Here is a 21,125-nt window from a genome sequence, read left to right on the forward strand (position 1 = left end):
CAGAAACAGAACACCTTCTGTAAACCATTGTACAATTAGTCCATTGTTTTCTACTTTAAAAAGAAAAAAACTTTCTAATGCAAAAAAAAAAAAAACACCACCACATTTGAAAAGGTATATTAAAAAAGCCTTTGCTTGGCTCAAGTTTGAAAAAGAAATGCCAAGAATTCAAAACTCTATCGAGCTGCTTCACTTCCTTTTTTTGTTTTCTTCTTTCTAAACCTGTAATTTAAAAAGAAACAAAGTACTGTAGCAGTGCATTCTCCTGTACCTCAGTGCGTTCTGTAGGTGACGTAAGAGCTGGATGCGGCTGACTCCCAATTTTTCCTGCAGTAGCTGCCCATCCCTGCCATTGCTCTGGTAGGGAAGGGGGAAGCATTTGACCTGTGTAAGATATTCTCACCCTGTGGGTAGGAGAGAAAACAACATGTAGAAGAATTAAGTGAGAGACTGAGAGTTAGTATAATATTTAGGAGAATTTCCTCCATTTTTATGGAGAATAGATTCTTAACCCTGGATGGATAATGAAGTATTTGAAGAGGTGGGGAAAAAGCACAGAGAACCTTCAGCCATGGAGTGAGAGATGGGTCGGGGCTAGAGACCTGGAATGGATCGTAGGAGGGGACTGGCCACCGTACGATGGGGGTACACGGAACAGAGGCTGTCCTGACTAGGAGGGGAGGTGGTCAGTGGTACAGATTGGGTTTGCAGAGAGTAAGGACATAGCTTGGAGGGCTTTGGAAGCCAGACTGAGATATTTGAGTGATGATGCAAGCAACACAGTCCCAAGAAGTCTTCCTTAGATAGCTTCTGGGTCCTCCTCTTGCCCTTGTCCCTTACCCTTAGGAAGGGGGAAAAAAGAAAGTGGAGTAAAGGTATTAAGTTCAGTGAGCTTTTATTTTTGAAACAGAATAAATTTTCTCATTTTACAGTTTCGGCCCCAAGTCTCAGAGCGTTCAGCTCTTTTGTTTATGAGCATAGACAACTCTGGACTTGTCTCTTTATTGGGTGTAAAATTCCTAGGGCCTGAGTTCAGAGATATCAGACCACGATTGTTTTAGCCATTTTGCCCCCTAGAGCTTTATTGCACTATTGGTCCAAACCGCTTATTTTCTCATTTTGCCAGTAGCACAGTTGGAATTAAGAGTATGTCCATCACAGAGGTACGAAGCAAAGATGTGCTGTAATCCGTCAATAGAAAAATGACACCATCTGTTGGCAATGTAGAAAATGACACCATGATGTTATTGAAGGAGGATCAGGTGTTAACTCCACAATTACAAAGAGATCTGACTTTTGGGTGGTTGCTAGGTTATAAAGAGCACTAATTATAAAGTCACTCGTAGCAACAGAAAAATTAATATCTATAAATTACTCCCCTTGCATTTCCTATGCTCCTTTTTAAACAGGTAAAATGTTTGAGTATATAAATCTCAGAATGGTAGAAAAACAATAGATCAGAAATTGTGGTATCAAAGGTGACAGAGTTGTTCCCATATACTGTGTGGCATAAGTTACAACAGTACAAATGCATTTCTCGACCTGGAAGGAGGGGTGGGGAGTAGGAGTGGTTGAGAGAACACCTTGGTTTTTACTACAATAATCTAAAAATCCCATTCCCTAGTAAACTGCAGTCGTCTTAAACCTCACGTTTGCCCCTGATTTTAGGATTCATGAGGCCTATACGTGCACTAAAAAATAAAACAAAAACAGTGACCCCGTGTAGAGGAAAAACTAGCCCATTCCTTTGACAGAGGATTTTCAGTTAATTTATGCAGGCCCCTTTGCACTTCAGCATTTTCCCCACTGGTTGCTAAGCAACCATTTGAGTTACTGCGCATGCCTTTTTTATGATAACTGTCATTATGATTACTTTTTAATTATACAACTGGGACTGTGGATTAAAACAGCATATTGTCACTTATGCTTTGCCACTGCCTTCTAGCATTCTCTCAAACTCCTAGATTCACCTTCTGAAATTTGCATGGCAGTGACTTACGATTTGATATCTCTGGCTTCACAAAGGAAGTAGAAACGGCATTGTAAGGGGAGCGAGGGTTTTTGTGAAAAATGACTGAACCATACATCACAAACTGTTATTGATCTGGGTGGGCCAAATCAGATATTAGGATCTCGAACCTAAATTATGAATGTCTTTGTCCCTTTAACCATGTCTGCTTCCAACATTAAGTGATGTTAAAAGCTTGTATTGCTTTTGTAGCCTGTGTTTCAAAATTACAAAATGCTAAGCATTTGTTGCTATTAAACCTGCTTTCAAATAAACTTACCGTGAATTTGGAGGAAGGTACAAGCACTAATCCCAGAAACACGAGGCATCCACACCTGCTAAATATATGCGTTCTTTTTTTGCCCAAATTGCTCCATATACCAAAAAGGCAGTTAGGCAAATAATAAAGGTGTGTGTGGCTCACGGTGTGTAAAATACTCTGCAAGGAATAAGACCAAGAAGATAGACACTAGGTACATACAAAAGCTTTCCGTTTGATAGAATGTTCTAACATTATTTTGAGTTACTTTGTAAACAAAAGTGAATTTGAAGACAAAGGAGTATTGAAATAAAGTCTGGGTTTTATTTTTTTTTAACCAATTCATTTATAAATGAAATTTTTGGCTGAAGAGGATTTCTTAAATATTTCTGTCAAAATGAAGAGATATATTGGGTCTGAAAGAGAAATCCACAGTGGACTTCCGTATCATCTATATGACAGAAGTGGAGACCAAATTGTATTTTAATGTGACTTTGAAGTTAGCACAAGGGGCATTAATTTCAGGTACAGTTGTGGGATTTTCCTTGACTTGAAGAGCAAGTCAATATGCATGGGATGTCATTTGCTTTGTTGACATTTTCTGAAATGAAACCTTTCCTCAATAGCTGTTTGATCTGGTTTGTTTTCCTTTGTTTCACCCACCCTACAGTTCAGGGCGACAGCTCAGTGAAGTCTTCATTCAGTTACCTTCAAGGAAAGAATTACCAGAATACTATGAATTAATTAGGAAACCAGTGGATTTCAAAAAAATAAAGGTAGATGTTTTGTTTACCCACTTTATTCTTCAAGTAAATAAAAGTGTAAATTCATTGAAATGGTTATAGTTGGGACTCTGCATGGCATCCCGCCAGGGCTTGCCCCAGAAAGGTTGGGGTGTCTGTATGCCTGTCCTTGTATTACTTAATCATTATGTTGAGAGCTCATATACTATATTGCATTTGACTGAAGACCTCTCAGACTCCCCCCAGTTGCTCTTCTTGTTTCGCATCATGTGCTCCTTCCCACCCCAGCTCCGCCCCCACAAGAAGGAATACTAGCGGGAGGGTGGTCTCAGTGAATGCTGTTCCCTGGGGTTCTGCAGTCCTGCATCCCTAGCAGGGCTGTGTTCCGTGACGACAAATGGAAAATCAGTCTTTATTAACTAATGAATGTTGCATTTTCCTCTTCCTTCTCTTTTTCTCTATCTTATCCAAAATTTCCATTAGGAAAGGATTCGTAATCATAAGTACCGGAGCCTAGGCGACCTGGAAAAAGATGTCATGCTTCTCTGTCACAACGCTCAAACATTCAACTTGGAAGGATCCCAGGTCTGTCTCCAGTGGTCCAAAAAGTTTTTAACTTTAAACGTGCTTTAGTTCTTTTAAGTAAAATATTTCATTTCTCTACCCTTTGAATCATTGCTACTACACTGGCAGAAGGGAAGTGAAAACATAAAAGCCTGTATTTCCATGCTATCTGTGCAAGTAAATTGAAGCTTTAGCAGTTTCAAATTACTTTTGTACCATAGCTATACTAGCTCCTACTCTTCCCTTGAAGGCTTGTCTTCTAATTAGAGGAGGAATTCAAGTAAATCATTTAAGGTGATGCTGAGAGTCTGGCAGTACCACTTTTGATTTTATAGAGATGGTGTATTTGATTATATTTACCTTCATTTTTCTGATTGTAACCTTACATCAGGAGTTGAAACTACTGTGATTTAAGACAAAACAAAATATATATAAAAAAAAAAAACAAAAACCCTACGTCTAATTGCTTTAAAAGAATCCTTTTTATTAGCCCAACTGCAATTCTCCTTACTCCTCTTCTCCATAATTAGCAAGTCTACGCATATATAAGTGAACTGAATTTATTAAAATAACAAGGGGGAGGACACTTTCACTTTAATTACACCTCAATTACTGTCACCTTTTGTAGGAACTCACTCTCTTTTAATCTGTATATCTGGCCTAACACTCTCCTACCCATGAGGAAGAGAACAAGCCAACAGGTCAGTGTGTCCCCTAGCCAGGGCAGTGTCAAAACACTGTTAAATTCCTTGAGCCTTTCTGATCTTACTCTTTTGCCTTCATGTCAGTTCGAGTCATCAAATTGGAGAACATAAGAATGTTCCTCGAACAGACTCTACATTTCCAGGTTATTAGTATTATCTTGACCAAAATAGGTCTTGAAAGCAAGCCTCTGTATTCCACACACTCCCCAAAGAAAGTTAAGATGAAAGCCAGGACATAGAGAATATGTAGAAGAGGAGTCTTTTGTGAATAACAACTTTAGTCTCTGGATAGATTTTTGGATTCTTGCTGTCGGTATGGCATCACTATGATATGCATCCCATCCCTTTGCAGCCCCACAACCTGTCTGTCCCCACTCCCACTGTCTCACAGCTGAAATGGGGAGATACATGGCCTCTTGAGTGGTTTCCCTTCCAGTCCATTTGGGATACTTGTTTGTCTTTCTCTAACCACCACCTTACCCCGTCCATTTACTGGCTGCCAGCTTTGAGGTTCCCCATGCACTGTCCAGAATGAATTTCATCTCTGTAGACTGCTTTCTGAAGTCTAACCTAAGTCTTGAGCTTCATTTCCTGCTACTCCTCAAACAGTCCATAGTCTAGCCAGACTGATAGCATAAACACCTGCCTCCTCGGATGCATTTAACTTTTTAACGATCACTGTAGATTCACATGCAGTTGTAAGATATAATAAGTACAGAGAGACCCTGTGTACCCTGTACATCTTCACAAGATAGTGACATCTTACATGCCACAGTATATCATAACGAGGAAACTGACATTGACACAATCCTGGAGGCATTGTTCATATTCTCATTTCCTATGAGTCCCCTCACCTTTCTCACCCCTGATGGAATCCCCCTCACCTTTAAGATCCAGTTCAACTCTGATGTCTCTGGCAAATGCTGCCCCCATGGCCACATCCCAGTGTTTTCTTTTTCTGCGGGCTTTTGTTCTCCTCTCATGCTCACTGCCTTTATTCATTTGTTGCTTACCACAGTTGCTCAGTCACCTTTTTGAGTGTGGGTCATCTTTACAATAAAGGAATTTGTTCTTAGAGAGCAAGGACCATTTTTTTTCCCTTAAGTATTTTCTTAATTGTGGTAAAAAGACATAAATTTTATCATTTTTAAGCATACAATTCCATAGTGTTAAGTATATTCACATTGTTGTACAACAGATCTGTAGAACTTTATCTTGCAAAACTGAAACTCTGTGCCTATTAGACAACAACTCTCATCTTCCTCCTCCTCCTAGCCCGTGGTAACCACCACTGTGCTACTTTCAGATTCTATGAATTTGCCTACTTTAGATAGCTCATGTAAGTGGAATCATACGGTATTTGTCTTTTTGTTACTGGCTTATGTACTTACAGACTTAGCATAATGTCCTCAAGTTTCATCCATGTTGTAGCATGTGACAGGATTTCCATCTTTTTTAAGGCCGAATAATATTCCATTAAATGTATATGCCACTTTTGCTATTCATTCATCCTTCCATGGACACTTGGGTTTTTTCCACCTATTGGCTATTGTGAATTATGCTATAAAAATGGGTTTGCAACTGTCTTTTGAAGACCCTACTTTTGATTCTTTTGGATATATACCCAGAAGTGGGATTGCTGAATCATATAGTAGTTTTATTTTCAACATTTTGGGGAAAAGTGCCACTTCTGAACTTTATCTCAGCACCTACCCAAGCTATACTTAGGTATGTACCTATACTGGGGAAAAAAAAATGTCGATTTGGTAAGTATTGGCTGGTACTGAGAAACTCAGTTTTAGGGTATAGCCCTCACTTTGCTAGGGGAATTGCATTTTAAAGGAGGTTGATTTACCATAATATTACTATTTGATAGAACAATAAGAATTGAATAAGAAATGTGGTTTTATAAATACTATTTTTGTTAAGATGAAGGATATCTTATTCTCCCCCAAGGACAAATGTGTGAGTACACACACACACACACTTTGAAATAATTTCAACTACATTTGGACTTTCTCCTATAACAATATGTATGTTTATATTTAGGTCTGGTTTTTTTCTATTGAGTTTTCATGTAGGCATAAAAGCCAGTGGTGACATTTCTACTAAAATTCATGTAAAATAAAGCTGGAGTGTTGCATAAGAGAAGAGCATGCTGCAGTGGTGAATCTTGGGCCCTCAGCTCACAGTTTTTAACAGATGCCATTTTGACCATTTAGATCTACGAAGACTCCATTGTCTTGCAGTCAGTGTTTAAGAGCGCTCGGCAGAAAATTGCCAAAGAGGAGGAGAGTGAGGATGAAAGCAATGAAGAGGAGGAAGAGGAAGATGAAGAGGAGTCAGAGTCTGAGGGTAAGCCCGCGCATCTGGTTCCTCCACGTCTTTGCCCATTCCCACCTGCATTGACGTTTCTACAGATGCTAATGGAAGAGACTTGAGAGTTGGCAGCTCTGCATTCTAGTCCTTAGTCCACTTTGTCCTTGCTGGGCAACCTTGGGCCACCTACTTAACCCTTCTTGTGCTCAGTTTTCTCATTTGTAAAATGAGGTAATAAAAATGACCTCCAACCATGTAAAACATGTAGCACAGGGCCAGGCTCATGGCAAATCCTCTCTTAATGTTACCTTTGAATGTTATATAATATACATTTTCTGTCAACACTACTGCTAATCCCACCTATCTATTCTTTGGCACAGTGGTCTGCAAACCTGGATTTTGCCCATGGTGTTTCTCACTCAATAGCCTGTGGTGGGACCTGGGAATAGGCATTTCTAACAAGTCCCTAGGGGATACTGCTGGGCCAACCACCACACTTCGACAATTGTTTTCTAAAGCAATGATTCAAATTGAGCTGGAACTGTGATCTACTTGGAGAATTTGGGTGTTTTTTGGTGTGCAAGGATACTGATTCCTGTCTTTTATTTAAAATGTTGATAGTTTGTTCATCATGGATTTTTTTTGGCATTGAGTTTTTAAAAATATTCCGTTAGAATATTTGATTACTGAGTTTCGGTGCCCCCTTAAATTTTACACCCAAGGCAGGTGTCTCCATTGTTTTTCCCTAGTCCCAGCCCTAGTTGATATAGCACTAATATTCGAAAGATTAAGGCTGCTTTCAGAAGTCTAAAATTTCTTCTTACCTAAATTATGTTTTCACCCTGTACCTCCTCTCAAAGTAATAAATGCCCATAGTTATGGTCTGCTATGTAACATGCTTTTAAAAAAGTATCAGGTTTGTTTCTAATTATACACTTAGTACAGATGACTTGGAAAATATTTTTTAAAAAGTAACAAAGTTTTCTGTAATTCCTTGTCCTGATATATATTTAACTTTCAGAAGTTGCCTTCTAATTTTCTCTATATAAATATTGTTTATAAAAATATATAGCACACTATTTTGTGCCATGATTTTCCTACTTATTATGAACATTTTCCCATAGCTATATTAACATTCATTAATGGATGTACCAAAATGTATTTGTCACACTCCTCAGTTAATCAAGCTTTGAGACAAAGTCTTACTCTGTCGCCCAGGCTGAAGTGCAGTGGCGTCATCATAACTCACTGCGATCTCAAACTCCTGGGCTCAAGCAATCCTCCTGCCTCAGCCTCCCAAGTAGCTGGGACTACAGGCATGTGCCACCACGCCAATTTTTTCTATTTTTGGCAGAGACAGGGTCTCCCTCTTGCTCAGGCTGGTCTCTAACTCCTAATTTCAAGGGATCCTCCCACCTCAGCCCCCCAGAGTACTAGGATTATAGGCATGAGTCTCTCTGCCCAGCCCAGGCTGTTCTATATAATCCTGTCCTGAACATTCTTATCCATAAATTACTGAAAACATTTAAAATAATATATTGCTACACAGAATGGAGTTCATACCTGTCAGCAATATATACAAATGTCTGTTTCCTGACACTTTTATCCACTCAGTATTATTCTTTTTCGTGATTCTACCTTTTGTTATTAAACTGTCTCAATTTCATCTACTAGTTCTAGCATTTGATGAGTACGTCTATATAATCTGTCTTAGCTATGTATTTTATTATCTTAGAGCGAGATTTCTAGCTTATTTTCACATAGCTGCCCTCTTATCCCATTTCGCTTTTCTGTAATTTCTATACTTGTATTCATTTTCTGTTGCTGCTATAACAAATTACCCCAAACTTAGTGGCTTTGATATACCACCAACTTACTGTCTCACAGTTGTGTGGGTCACAAGCTCAGCGTGGGTCTCTCTAGGTTAAAATCAAGGTGTTAACAGCCTGTGTTCCTTTCTGGAGGCTCAAGGGAGAAATCCTAAGCCTGGTGGTTAGCAGAGTTCAATTCTCTGTGTTTGTAGGACCGAAGTGCCCGTTTCCTTGCTGGCTGTCAGCTGAGGGCTGTTCCCGTCAGGACTCTTTGGCTTGTGTCCCCCCTTGCTCCATCATTAAAGCAAGCAGTGACAGGTGGAGTCCTCCTCATGTTGTGTCTCTTTGACCCTCTCTTCTGCTGCCCCCTTCCACTTTTAAGGACTCATGTGATTAGATTGGGCCCAGCTGGATAATCCAGAATAATTTCCCCATCTTTATGTCAGCTGATTAGAAATCTTAATCCCTTTTGCCATGTAAGGTGACATACTCACAGGTTCAGGATTAGGACATTTTGGGGGGAGCCCACCACACTTGGTAATTAGGACTTTTCCTGAGTGCATATGGTTATATCATAAAATCTTAGGAAGCTGTTTGTAGAGCCCACCTGATGGTCCAGTTTATCAGCCTGCTTGTCCACAGCAGCCTGACAGGGGGTGTGTCCCTCTAAAAGCCTAACTCACAGGCCTGACAACTGAGTGCCCCACACTCCAAGGCACATTTGGATTATGGTCTCGAGGATGCATTTTCTTGCCCTTACTGCCATTCTTCTGCCCTCTTACACCTTTCTGAACTTCCTTGTCAGGAAGAGCCACACCCGTATAGATGGAGATGTTTCACTTTGTCTTTCCAGGTGATCTAGAAGTGCCCAGTATGATTGCCTGCTGGCATCCTTTTTTTTTTTTTTTTTTTTGAGGCTCCCACATCTTTATGCATTTCCATCAGTAGGTAGGCCTTTCATATCCAGTCGTCTTCGTGTCCTGAGTTACGCCACCAAAAACAAAGGACTCCCCACCTCATAGCTCGTTAGGCAGCAGACATCTGGGTATAATGGATAGAAGCCTTGGCTAGGAATGCTAGTTTGTGTAGTAGGATTTGCCAGCTTTTGCCCCACCTGGCATGAGGAAGGGCACATGCTGCACTTCATAACAGCCCCACTCTCATCCCTTTTGTTAGCTTATATTTCTATGAACGAGTTCATTTTTGCAAATGTTTTGTGGATCCCTCCCCGTCCCAAAAGTCTGAAAAATTCTAATTCCTTCTAGAGCTATGATTCCTTTCCATGACAGTATCTATTTCTAGGAGCCTTGAGACTCACCAAACGTGATATCCTAGCAAAGCTGGTTTGAGCGAGATACCCACCTTCTCAGTGACTTCATCATCAAATACTAAAAATGGTATTCTGTGTGTGCCATCTTGGATAGATACCCTGGAGCAAATTTTCTGTGTTCCTTGGGATGTGCACCTTTATATGCCTCATTGCACTTAGAACTCTTCCAAGTGCTAGCCCTATGAAAGTAGAAGTGGCTGCAGTATTTCTCGAGGCTAATTTGGCGGAGCACTGTTAGAAATTTACCATATGGATATGTCCACCCTACCTCCCTCAAATTCTGCCAAGGTATGTTGACAAATAGGTTTATAGCAGCTTTGTTTATACTGGCAAAAAAGCAGGAAACTAACACCAGGGGACTGGTTAAATAAATTATAGCATACTATAAGATGGAAAATTTTCAGGTGTTAAAAAGAATTAGGCAGATATGTATGAGCTGATACATAAAAATGTCCCACATATGTGAATAAACAGCAAAGTGTGGAATATGGGCATGTATAAAGATCCCTTTGGAATAACTATAGAAAGAATTCAGGTGTGTGTGTGTACACACAGAGAGAAATGGATGTATTTGCAGGTATGGACATTTTTTTCCTGGAAATAATCACCAGAAAGAGAGCTGCAGGGAGAGAGACTTAGAAATGGGGGAAAGGAGGCTTATAAATTCATGTGTTTGAATGTTTTAGCTTTCTATTTTGTTCCTTTCTGTGTTGATAAAAATATTTTTCAACTATTTAAGTCAACTGGAGTTATCTACATAGTGAAATTATTGGCCTTCTTTTTACCCTTGTCTATAATTTCTAATATAAAAGTTCTATTACACAAATTCCCACACCCCTCCACAAAGTAGGAAAGACACCCCTCATTATCCCTGATCAGCCATGAGGAGGCAGAAAACGGACCCAGCCCAGCTGCACACAGACCTCTTGTTGCCTGTTCAGTGTGACGATATAATTTATCTTCCACGCAGAGATGCGCTTGCAAGTGAGACGGGGTGCTACCCAGACAGGCCTAGATCAGTACTGTTCCAGACACTCTGGGATGGTTGGTTTGCCGCCTGTAGGTCGGCGATTGTTTCACTACTTGTAAAAAGATTTCCCTGCAGTGCCTCATTGGTGTCTGTTTCGTGTATTTTGGTTGTAGCAAAATCTGTTAAGGTGAAAATCAAGCTCAATAAAAAAGATGAGAAAGGCCGGGACAAAGGCAAAGGCAAGAAAAGGCCAAATCGAGCAAAAGCCAAACCTGTAGTGAGCGATTTTGACAGCGACGAGGAGCAGGATGAACACGTAAGTGACGCCGGTGCAGACCAAAGGCAGAGAAGTCCCCCCGCTGCTCGTCTGCCCCTCACCCTACCATGCCCCCTCCGCCTTTTCACTTTATTATCCAGAGAGGGAAATGTCAAGATTTGGTGAGATTTCATTATGTAGAGATATGAACAGAGCTACATGATTTAGAACAAAGAATTTGGGGCTTTGTTTATTGCTTTTTTAATAGTCTTCGAAAATGACAAACTACTAAATCAAATTCCCTCTTTCCCCGTTTTTAATCTTCCCACATGCTTGCTTATAAATATGGTTCTCTCCACGGCCAGTTAATATTTTATATCCATCACACCCAGCGTGGTGCCTAGTATAGAGCAGTCGATTAAATGGAATAATGAAAAAAAGTGTTTTGGTGTCAGAGTTTCAGGTTTGAGTTGATTCTTAAGGGGTCATTTAAAAAAAAAAAACAACAACAAAAAAAAAAAACCTCAAATGACTTTTTAAGTACCTAGAGGTGTTATTTTTAATATTTGGAAAATTCAAGGAGCATTTATTGAGCTAGACCCTGAAATAGGCACCTTTCTGTATGGTAGCATATTTAATGCTTAATATCAGCATCGTTAGATGTCACTCTCGAGATATTACCTGTTATAGAGACCAGTACTTAGCTTATGTGTGTTTTGCTGCAGGTCATGTAGCAAGTAAACAGCAGAGGCTGAATTATAACTCAGGCTAGTGCACCATCCCTGACTGGGCAACGAGGTAGAACAGCGGGCAGAAACTTCTAATACCTTGCCTTTTGAAGCACCCTGCATTGTACCCCTTTCACTTTTTCCAGAGCAGCTTGGGTTTTCTGCTGCCCATACTTTATTCTTCCTGGAAAGATAATTTTTCATTTTAGTGTATAGGTTAGTTTGATTTGTCTTCAACTCAGTGCCATTTTGGCAAAGTTTCAGAATTATTACCCCATCCAGCCTTGACTCTTGAGAAAAGCATTTTCAAATACATTTAAAATACTATGATTTCTTTAGAAGACTTACCAGACATCAAATTCATGTTTTTTTTTTTTTCCTCCTATGCATTTCTTAAAACATAGGGCTCAAAGTAGAAATTATTAGCCATAAACTTTTCAAGCCAGAGTACAAACACTAGCATAGATGGTGGGTATTGCTTTGGGATTTTCAGTTAGGAACTCCCTTATTCAGCTTAGAAATACATTAATGAGGCATTGACAGCGTCTGTCTTCCCACAGAAAGATATTTGGAGGGTTAACTGTTTCCAAACTACTTTGCCTCTTGATGGTTTATCATACCTTCGGTTTGCTCGCATGCGATTTTATTTCATTTTGTCGTTTTACTTGTAGGAACAATCAGAAGCAAGTGGGACTGACGATGAGTGATCAATATGGACCTTTTTTCCTTGGTGGAACTGAATTCCTTCCTCCCCCGTTTCATTTCTGCCCAGTGAGTTCATTTGTCATATGGGCACTGGGTTGTTTCTATATCATCATCATCTATAAACTAGCTTTAGGATAGTGCCAGACAAACATATGATATCATGGTGTAAAAAAACACACACACAAATATTTGTAACATATTGTGACCAAATGGGCCTCAAAGATTAAAACAAACAAAAAAAAGCTTTTGATGGAAAATATGTGGGTGGATAGTATATTTCTATGGGTGGGTCTAATTTGGTAACGGTTTGCTTGTGCCTGGTTTTATCACCTGTTCAGATGAGAAGATTTTTGTCTTTTGTAGCACTGATAACCAGGAGAAGCCATTAAAAGCCACTGGTTATTTTATTTTTCATCAGGCAATTTTCAAGGTTTTTATTTGTTCAGTATTTTTTTTTTTTACACTGTGGTACATATAAGCAAATTTAATAGGTGATAAATGTACAGTAGTTAGATTTCACCTACATATACATTTTTCCATTTTATGCTCTATGATCTGGAAAAAATGCTTTTTGAATTGTATAAGATTTATGTCTACTGTAAACATTGCTTAATTTTTTCGCTCTTGATTTTAAAAAAGTTTTGTTGAAAACGCTATTGAATATTGCAATCTATATAGTGTATTGGATGGCTTCTTTTGTCAACCTGATCTCCTATGTTACCAATGTGTATCGTCTCCTCCCTAAAGTGTACTTAAATCTTTGCTTTCTTTGCACAATGTCTTTGGTTGCAAGTCATAAGCCTGAGGCAAATAAAATTCCAGTAATTTCGAAGAATGTGGTGTTGGTGCTTTCCTAATAAAGAGATAATTTAGCTCGATAAATGCTGCCTCATATTTTTGAGTTCCATGGGATCGAAACCCTTATGCCTGAAGTGGCAGGTTCCTGTAGAGGGCTGGGCATGCTCTTGCTACGGAACACTTGGTAGGGAAAAAGAGAGCCATTCTCCTGGAATGATCCCGGTGGGTCACAAGGAAGAAGAGTCTATTGGATCTATGACTTTAAACTATTAACAGCAGGAGAAATACTGCCGTGGATCAAGCCACATGAAGTCCCTACTCGGCCTTTTCTAGTAGCTTAAACTCTACTCATTAGCCTACTTATTAATCTATATATCTTTTGATTTTGAAAGATTTCAAAAAGATTCAATTGAAAGACTGGTTCAGTGAACACCCTTATACCCTCCCTACTAAGATTCAACGATAATTAATATTTTATCCCTCCCCTTAATTTGACCAAACCATTGGAAAACAACTTACAGTCATTATGACACTTCACCCCTAATACTTCAGTATATATCTCTTATCATTCCAAAAGGAGTGAGCAATAGTCCCCTAGTATCTAATATACAAGCCATAGTCACATTTTCCCAATTATCCTAAAATTATATTTCTTTGTTCTTTACCAGGATCTTATCAAGTTTAACACTTTACATTTGATCGTCATATTTGTCTCAAAAAACCAGCCCAAAGATTGGCACATTCTTTCTTAAAGAACTCATGGTGATAGGATCAAGTAGTTTTCCTTCATCACTAATTTTCTTAGAATGGTTTAAGGAGAACTCCAGGATCCTTATATAACATGAGGATTTGCCAATGCTGTATCCTAATTTGAATCTTGAAGGAAATTTGATCCGTACAGAGTACAACACTCCTGAGAAACTTCTTTGTCTTTCTAAATGTCAATTCTCCTGTCTGAATTGCCAGTTAATCTGAACATCAAAGGAGGAGTTCCCCTTCTTGGTTTGTTTCTAGGATTTGCTAACTGCAATAAGATAGAAAACCTCCACGAAAGAGTAAACCATATTAGCTTTTCTTGCTGAGATGATTTGGTACCAGTTCAAAGAAAACAATCTTCCTTCCCTGCTTCTACTTCTATATTTTCTGTGCTCTTTGCAATCTCATCTTGGCCTCAGAAGCATTGCTATTCAAAAGCCATCAAAACCATTGTCTTTATGGGTCAGGAGTTCTGTTGTGTGACCCTTCTGCTGCTGTCTTTGGTGTATTGTTCTCCTGGCTATAGTGGAAACGAGAGCCGGGGAAAATCTGCAGGTACCTTCGTGGTGTGCGGTGGCTGCAGAGTGAGCACACACCAGCAAGAGGCGGGCTGCCCTGAAGAAGGCATAATTCTTGTTCCCGTTTTACAAATAAGGATAACGCATAGAAGAGATTAAATAGCAATGGCCTGAGCACAAAAAGCTGGATTTAGAAGTTAAATTTGACTCCAGCACCCACATGCCTTGCATCTTCCCCGCCTGCCCCCAGTGAGTGAGGCTTGGAACTGATCTTGTTGATTAGCCTCAGTACCCCTTTGCTCAGCACTTGCTGACACAATTGGCTCACAGACAAGTCCTGACTCAGTCATCTGGTTCCCATGGCTAAGGATGGAGCTTTCCTCTGAGACCCATTTTTCTTGGCTGGGCCCTGCTACCATGGCTCTTCATTCACTGGCTTCCACAAAGGCCAGGACCTTGGCTTGTAGGCCCCAGCTACATTTGGATCCTAAAGGCTACTGAGACCCAGCTGACTTAGATATCACTACTGCCATGATCCACCCATCAGATGGGGGTCTGCCATGATGAGTATAGGTAGTGATCAAGTTCACGTTGTCCCACCCATTGATAGGACCAAGGGCTTGCTGAGAAGTGTTCTTTAGACCCCATGGTCTCCACAGGTGCTAGATAGGGCATGCTTAGTGTACAGCTATAGCTTCAAGCCAAGTCCTCCAGTTCCACATCCCAACAGAATGTCTTGACTGCCCCCTACCCCAGCCTGGCCTTTTAGCCAAGTCAGTCCCTCAGCTCTAGTTTCTGTCTCTTCTATGCAGTTGATGCGTATATCATGGCTGTGTCTGCCAGAGTTATGGCTGTGCTCAGATAACTAGCAATATTACCTTAAATGAGATTATTTTCATAGGTCTGACCCTTAGGATTGGGATGTTCTAAATATGAGCCTCTTGATAGTCATTAAAAATATCACATAGTCAGAATATACTGGAACCAGATGCATTGTAGCAGGAATATACGGCTTTTTTAAAGACCTAATTTTTATGAGAGATGATGATCATGACTCTGAATTGGGAATCAAGTATGTGGATTATTCTGGGCTTTGCCACAGACTTGAGTTTCAATTTCCTCTACAAAATGTGAAGAGTAAGCAAGTTGTCCTATAAATCTAAGCCTTATAGTTGAGATATACCTCTATGTTGTCAAAGGTTTTCTTTATGTTAGAAAACATGACTTGTAAATTACATTTTGTTAAAAAATCCAGAAAGATTCACAAAATCAAAAAATAGACCAGAGATAGCCTCTAAGGGCCCTTCAAGCATCGATCTCTATTATTTCATTCCTGGGGAACAAACGACATGAGGCCATATTGTGATCTTTTTTTTTTTTTTTGAGACAGAGTCTCACTGTGTTGTCCAGGCTAGAGTGCCGTGGTGTCATCTTAGCTCACAGCAACCTCAAACTCCTAGGCTCAAGCGATCCTCCTGCCTCAGCCTCCCGAGTAGCTGGGACTACAGGCATGTGCCACCATGCCCGGCTAATTTTTTCTATATATTTTTAGTTGTCTGATTAATTTCTTTCTATTTTTAGTAGAGACGGGGTCTCGCTCTTGCTCAGGCTGGTTTCGAACTCCTGAGCTCAAACAATCCACCCGCCTCGGCCTCCCAGAGAGCTAGGATTACAGGCGTGAGCCACCGCACCCGGCCATATTGTGGTCTTGATTTAGATCACTGGTACAGGCATATACACCCAATATCCAATTGTCATTCTAGTAAAAAGAAAGTCAACATAAAAGGGAATAACAGAAAAAGCTGTATATTTTTTCTCTCTCTGAAACCGCTTTTCTGCCATATATGTTACAAAGCAGCAATCTTCATTTGTGCTTGACTTAAACCTCATTCAGATTGATATGATATAATACTTGTGGGAAATATCTTTGGTTTGCTTAACAGAAAGGTAGAAACATACTCTCCTCTTATGAATAAATGTTTTTCCCACAAAAACTTTATATTGGCAATCCATCTTACTACACTGGTATCTTGGAGGAATGGGCAAGTCTAATTCTTTTTTTTAAATTTACTAAAGAAGAGCTGTGTCAAACTAGATAAAGTACAATTTCTGTCTATATATACTGTCATAACATGTGTGAATTTCTGTTTTGCTTGGGGAGGGTAATGAAAAATAATGGGCATAGGCTGAGAAACAATGACTGATGGGGCTAGAATTGCTAGACCTTGGCCCAGATGAGCTGTATTCATCCCTGGTGTTGTGTAGGGCACTGAACTTAATGGAAGGCAAGTGACATATTCCAAATGACTGAGCCCCTTTATGCAAGAAGGTGTTTGTGTTCTGCATCACCTTCAGTAAGGGTTTTCCAATGGGATTTTCCAACTTGAATAAAGCAAGGCAACTAAGTCTAGAGACTACAGGGAAGCCAGTTTCCTGTTTCTAAATACTGTTTTTTGTTATGTACAAGAAAGAGTCCTCCTCATCTGTGAACCCAAGAGCAGTTATGAAGCAAGGCTCACTGTGGGATTATAAACCTCAGAGAGAATGGACTCAGCCCCTCAAGCAAATATATGGGTTTTCTTTTTTAATTCTCTTGTAAAAATGTTAATTAAATTCCTCCTCTAGGATTATAAAATGGACATGTGTCCACCACAACCAGAGAACTAATACAAAGAAAATTAATTTAGAATCTGCCCCCCACCAGGCAATCAGCTTTAATAGCCTGATGTGGTTACTTCTGTACCTTTCTTCATGCCCACATAAACACATACAGGCATAGAGTCTATGAAAATGCCCACTCTGCAACTATTACAAATACAACCTGTTAATAAGATGAAGTTGAATTTATTGCTTACTGTGGTAAGAAAGACCACCACCTTGATGGAGTTTGGTAGTTTCTTTGAGGGAGAAGGTCGAGTTCAGATTTTATTGAAATTTAAAGTGTGTCTTTCAATGCAGGGATTTGATTAGGATTGGGTAAAGGTCATGACAGTAGTTTAGGATTGGTGGAACTATTAATAGAAGGGTGAGGATTTTGAACAGCGATCAAAGAATCCTACAGCATAGCTATCAGTTGATGCTTTCTACTGAAGGGTTGATGTCTCTCTCAGGAAGCCCCTATATTGAACGATTTGCCTGGGTAAGAGTATTCTGGAATACTAAAGTGGTAATGAAGACAATGGAATAGGAAAATCATTTTAATGTAGCCAGTAAGCTGTGTGAGAATAGATGGCTTTAGTTCTATGCTCTACTTTAGGATAGTTTAGGTTCTTTGTTTTTTAAAGCATGCCAGTATTCTCTGCAACTTACCTTGCTCACTCAACAATACACTGAATATTTTCCTCTGAGTCAACAGAGTTTGAACTCATTTTTTTTGCAGGACAGACAAAAACAAGTACATCAGAGAAAAGTTTAGCTTCTGACTCCTTTAGTTACAGCAAACAGTAAACACAGCCTAACCCCTAGCCATATAAACATAAAACCTCACACTAAGGCCTATTTATCTCAATTCTTTTTACCCTGCACATCATATGCAGCTTGCAACAACAACAAAAATTACAAAGCACACTAAAAGATAAAAAACACATTTTGAAGAGGCAGAGCAAGCATCATAACCAGACTCAGATATAGCACAATGGGATCCATGAGAAAGTTGAAAACCAACACAAAGAAACCAAAAAAAAAAAAACCCTCTCAGCTTTTATAAAGCAATAACACAAGGGCAAAGCAACTAAGTTATAATCAACATAATGTCTGGAAGAGTATCTCACATGTCAATATTAACATTAAATGTAAATAGCCTTTTAAAAGATATAGATTGGCAGAATGGATAAAAAACACAAATATGAATAAAAATGGATAAAATGGATTAAAAAAACCTGCTGTCTGCAAGAGACACACTTAACTCACAGAGATTCTCATAGATTCGAGGTAAAGGGGTGGAAAAAATATTACATGCAAATGGAAACAAAAAGTGAGCAGGAGTAGCTATTCTTATAACAGATAAAACAAACTTTAAATCAATAACAGTAAGAAAAGACAAAGAATGTCATTATATAATGATAAAGAGATTGATTCAACAAGAAGATATAACAATTCTAAATGTATATGCACCTAACCTTGGGGATCCCAGAATCATAAAACAAATACTACTAGAACTAAGAAAAGAAATAAACAGAAATACATTAATTGTATGAGATTTAAACCCTCCACTGACAGAACCAGACAGATCATCAAGGCAAAAAATAAAGAAACACTGGACTGAAATGGTACTCTAGAATGAATGAACCTAAAAGACACTTACAGAACATTCTACCGAAAAACTGAAAAATATACATTCTTCTCATCAGCACATGGAACATCTTTCAAAAAGGCCATATATTAATATTAGTCCACAAAACAAGTCTCGAAAATTTTTAAAAATTGAAATCATACCAAGTATTCTCTTAGACCACAGTAGAATAAAACTAGATATCAATTCCAAGAGTAAATCTCAAAACTATACAAATCAGTAGAAATAATCTTCTATTGAATAAATTAATCTTTGGGTCGATGAATTTATGATGAAAATTTTAAAATTTTTGAAGTGAATGATAATAATGACATAAGCTACCAAAATCTCTCAGACACATCAAATGCAGTGCTAAGCGGGAATTTTACAGTACTAAATACCTACATCAAAAAGATAGAAAGGACAGGAATTGACAATATCACACCTCAAGGAACTAGAAAAAAAAAGAACAAACCAAACCCAAATCTAGCAGAAGACAAGAAATACCAAAATCAGCACAGAATTAAGTGGAATTGAAACAAGTAAAAAATACAAAGGATCAATGAAACAGAGTTGGTTCTTTGAGAAGATAAAATTGATAGACAGTTAGCTATATTAACCAAGAAAAGAAGAAAGAAGATTCAAATAAATTTGATCAGAAATGAAAAAGGAGACATTATAACTGATACCACAGAAATACAAAAGATCCAAGACTAATATGAACACCTCTACACACAGAAACTAGAAAATCTAGAGGAAATGGATAAATTCCCAGAAACATACAACCTCCCAAACTTGAATCAGTAAAAAATAAAAATCCTGAACAGACTAATAACAAGTAGTGAGATTGAATCAGTAATACAAAATCTCCCAACTGAAAACAGCCCAGGACCAGATGGATTCACAGCTGAATTCTACCAGACCCACAAAGAAAAACTGGTACCAATCAACAGTTCTGGAAACTGTTTCAAAAGATCAAGAAGGAAAGATTCATCCCTAACTTATTCTGTGAAGCCAGTATCACCCTGATACCAAAGCCAGGAAAGGACGCAACGAAAAAAGAAAACTACACACCAATAACCTCATTGAACAAAGATGCAAAAATCCTCAACAATACATGAGCAAACCAAATCCAAAAGCACATCAAAAAGATAATTCGTCATGATCAAGTGGGTTTCATCCCAGGGATGCAAAGATGGTTCAACATTCACAAATCAATAAATGTGATTCACCACATAGATTTAAAAAAAAAATCATATGATCATCTCAACAGATGTAGAAAAAGCATATGACAAAATCCAACATCCCTTCATGATAAAAACTCTCAACAAACAAGACACAGAAGGAACATACCTCAAAATAATGAAGTTCATATATTACAAACCTACAGCCAACATCATATTGAATGGGGAAAAGTCAAAAGCCTTCTGCCTAACAACTGGAACAAGACAAGGATGCCCACTTTTACCACTTCTATTTGACATAATACTAGAAGTCCTAGCCAGATCCATCAGGCAAAAGAAAGAAATAAAGGGCACCCAAATTGGAAAAGAGGAAGTCAATCATCTCTGTTTGCTGATGATATAATCTAGAAAACCCTAAAGACACCTCCAAAAGACTCCTGGAATTGATAAATGAATTCAGTAGTCTCAAGTTACAAAATCAATGTACACAAATCAGTAGCATTTCTATACACTAATAACAACAAAGTTTGAGAATCAAATCAAGAACTCAATACCATTTACAATAGCTGCAAAAAAATTAAAATACCTAGGAATAAATATAACCAAGGCAGTGAAAGATTTCTACAAGTAGGACTACAAATCACTGATAAAATCACTCATAGATGATACACACAAAAGGAAAAGCAACCCATGCTCATGGATCAGAAGAATCAATATTGTTGAAATGTCCATGCCGCCCAAAGTAATCTACAGATTTGAGGCAATTCCTATCAGAATACCAATGTCATTTTTTCCAGAAGTAGAAAAAACAATCCTAAAATTCATATGGAACCAAAAAAGAACATGAATAGCCAAAGCAATCCTACACAAAAAGAACAAATCTGAGGCCGGGCGCGGTGGCTCACGCCTGTAATCCTAGCATTCTGGGAGGCCGAGGCGGGCGGATTGTTTGAGCTCAGGAGTTCGAGACCAGCCTGAGCAAGAGTGAGACCCCTTCTCTATTAAAAATAGAAAGAAATTAATCAGACAACTAAAACTATATAGAAAAAATTAGCCGGGCACGGTGGCGTGTTCCTGTAGTCCCAGCTACTCGGGAGGCTGAGACGGTAGGATTGCTTGAGTCCAGGAGTTTGAGGTTGCTGTGAGCTAGGCTAACGCCACGGCACTCACTCTAGCCAGGGCAACAAAGTGAGACTCTGTCT

At 38.9% G+C, this 21,125-nt stretch overlaps 1 protein-coding gene across 1 annotated transcript in view; it reads left to right on the top strand.

The window, feature by feature from the left end:
* The window catches only part of SMARCA2 (SWI/SNF related, matrix associated, actin dependent regulator of chromatin, subfamily a, member 2), a 165,365-nt gene extending 152,090 nt beyond the window's left edge, over positions 1-13,275 (top strand). Inside the window, exons 29-33 of the mRNA XM_012652873.1 lie at positions 2,938-3,043; positions 3,494-3,595; positions 6,501-6,633; positions 10,882-11,024; positions 12,364-13,275. Coding sequence (XP_012508327.1) covers positions 2,938-3,043; positions 3,494-3,595; positions 6,501-6,633; positions 10,882-11,024; positions 12,364-12,399 — 520 coding nt within the window. The 3' untranslated portion in view covers positions 12,400-13,275. The remainder of the gene's footprint in view (positions 1-2,937; positions 3,044-3,493; positions 3,596-6,500; positions 6,634-10,881; positions 11,025-12,363) is intronic.
* The last annotated feature ends 7,850 nt before the right edge of the window (positions 13,276-21,125 follow it).

Source organism: Propithecus coquereli, unplaced genomic scaffold, assembly GCF_000956105.1.
Source record: "Propithecus coquereli isolate 6110/MARCELLA unplaced genomic scaffold, Pcoq_1.0 Scaffold403, whole genome shotgun sequence".
NCBI classification, from domain to species: Eukaryota; Metazoa; Chordata; class Mammalia; order Primates; family Indriidae; genus Propithecus; species Propithecus coquereli.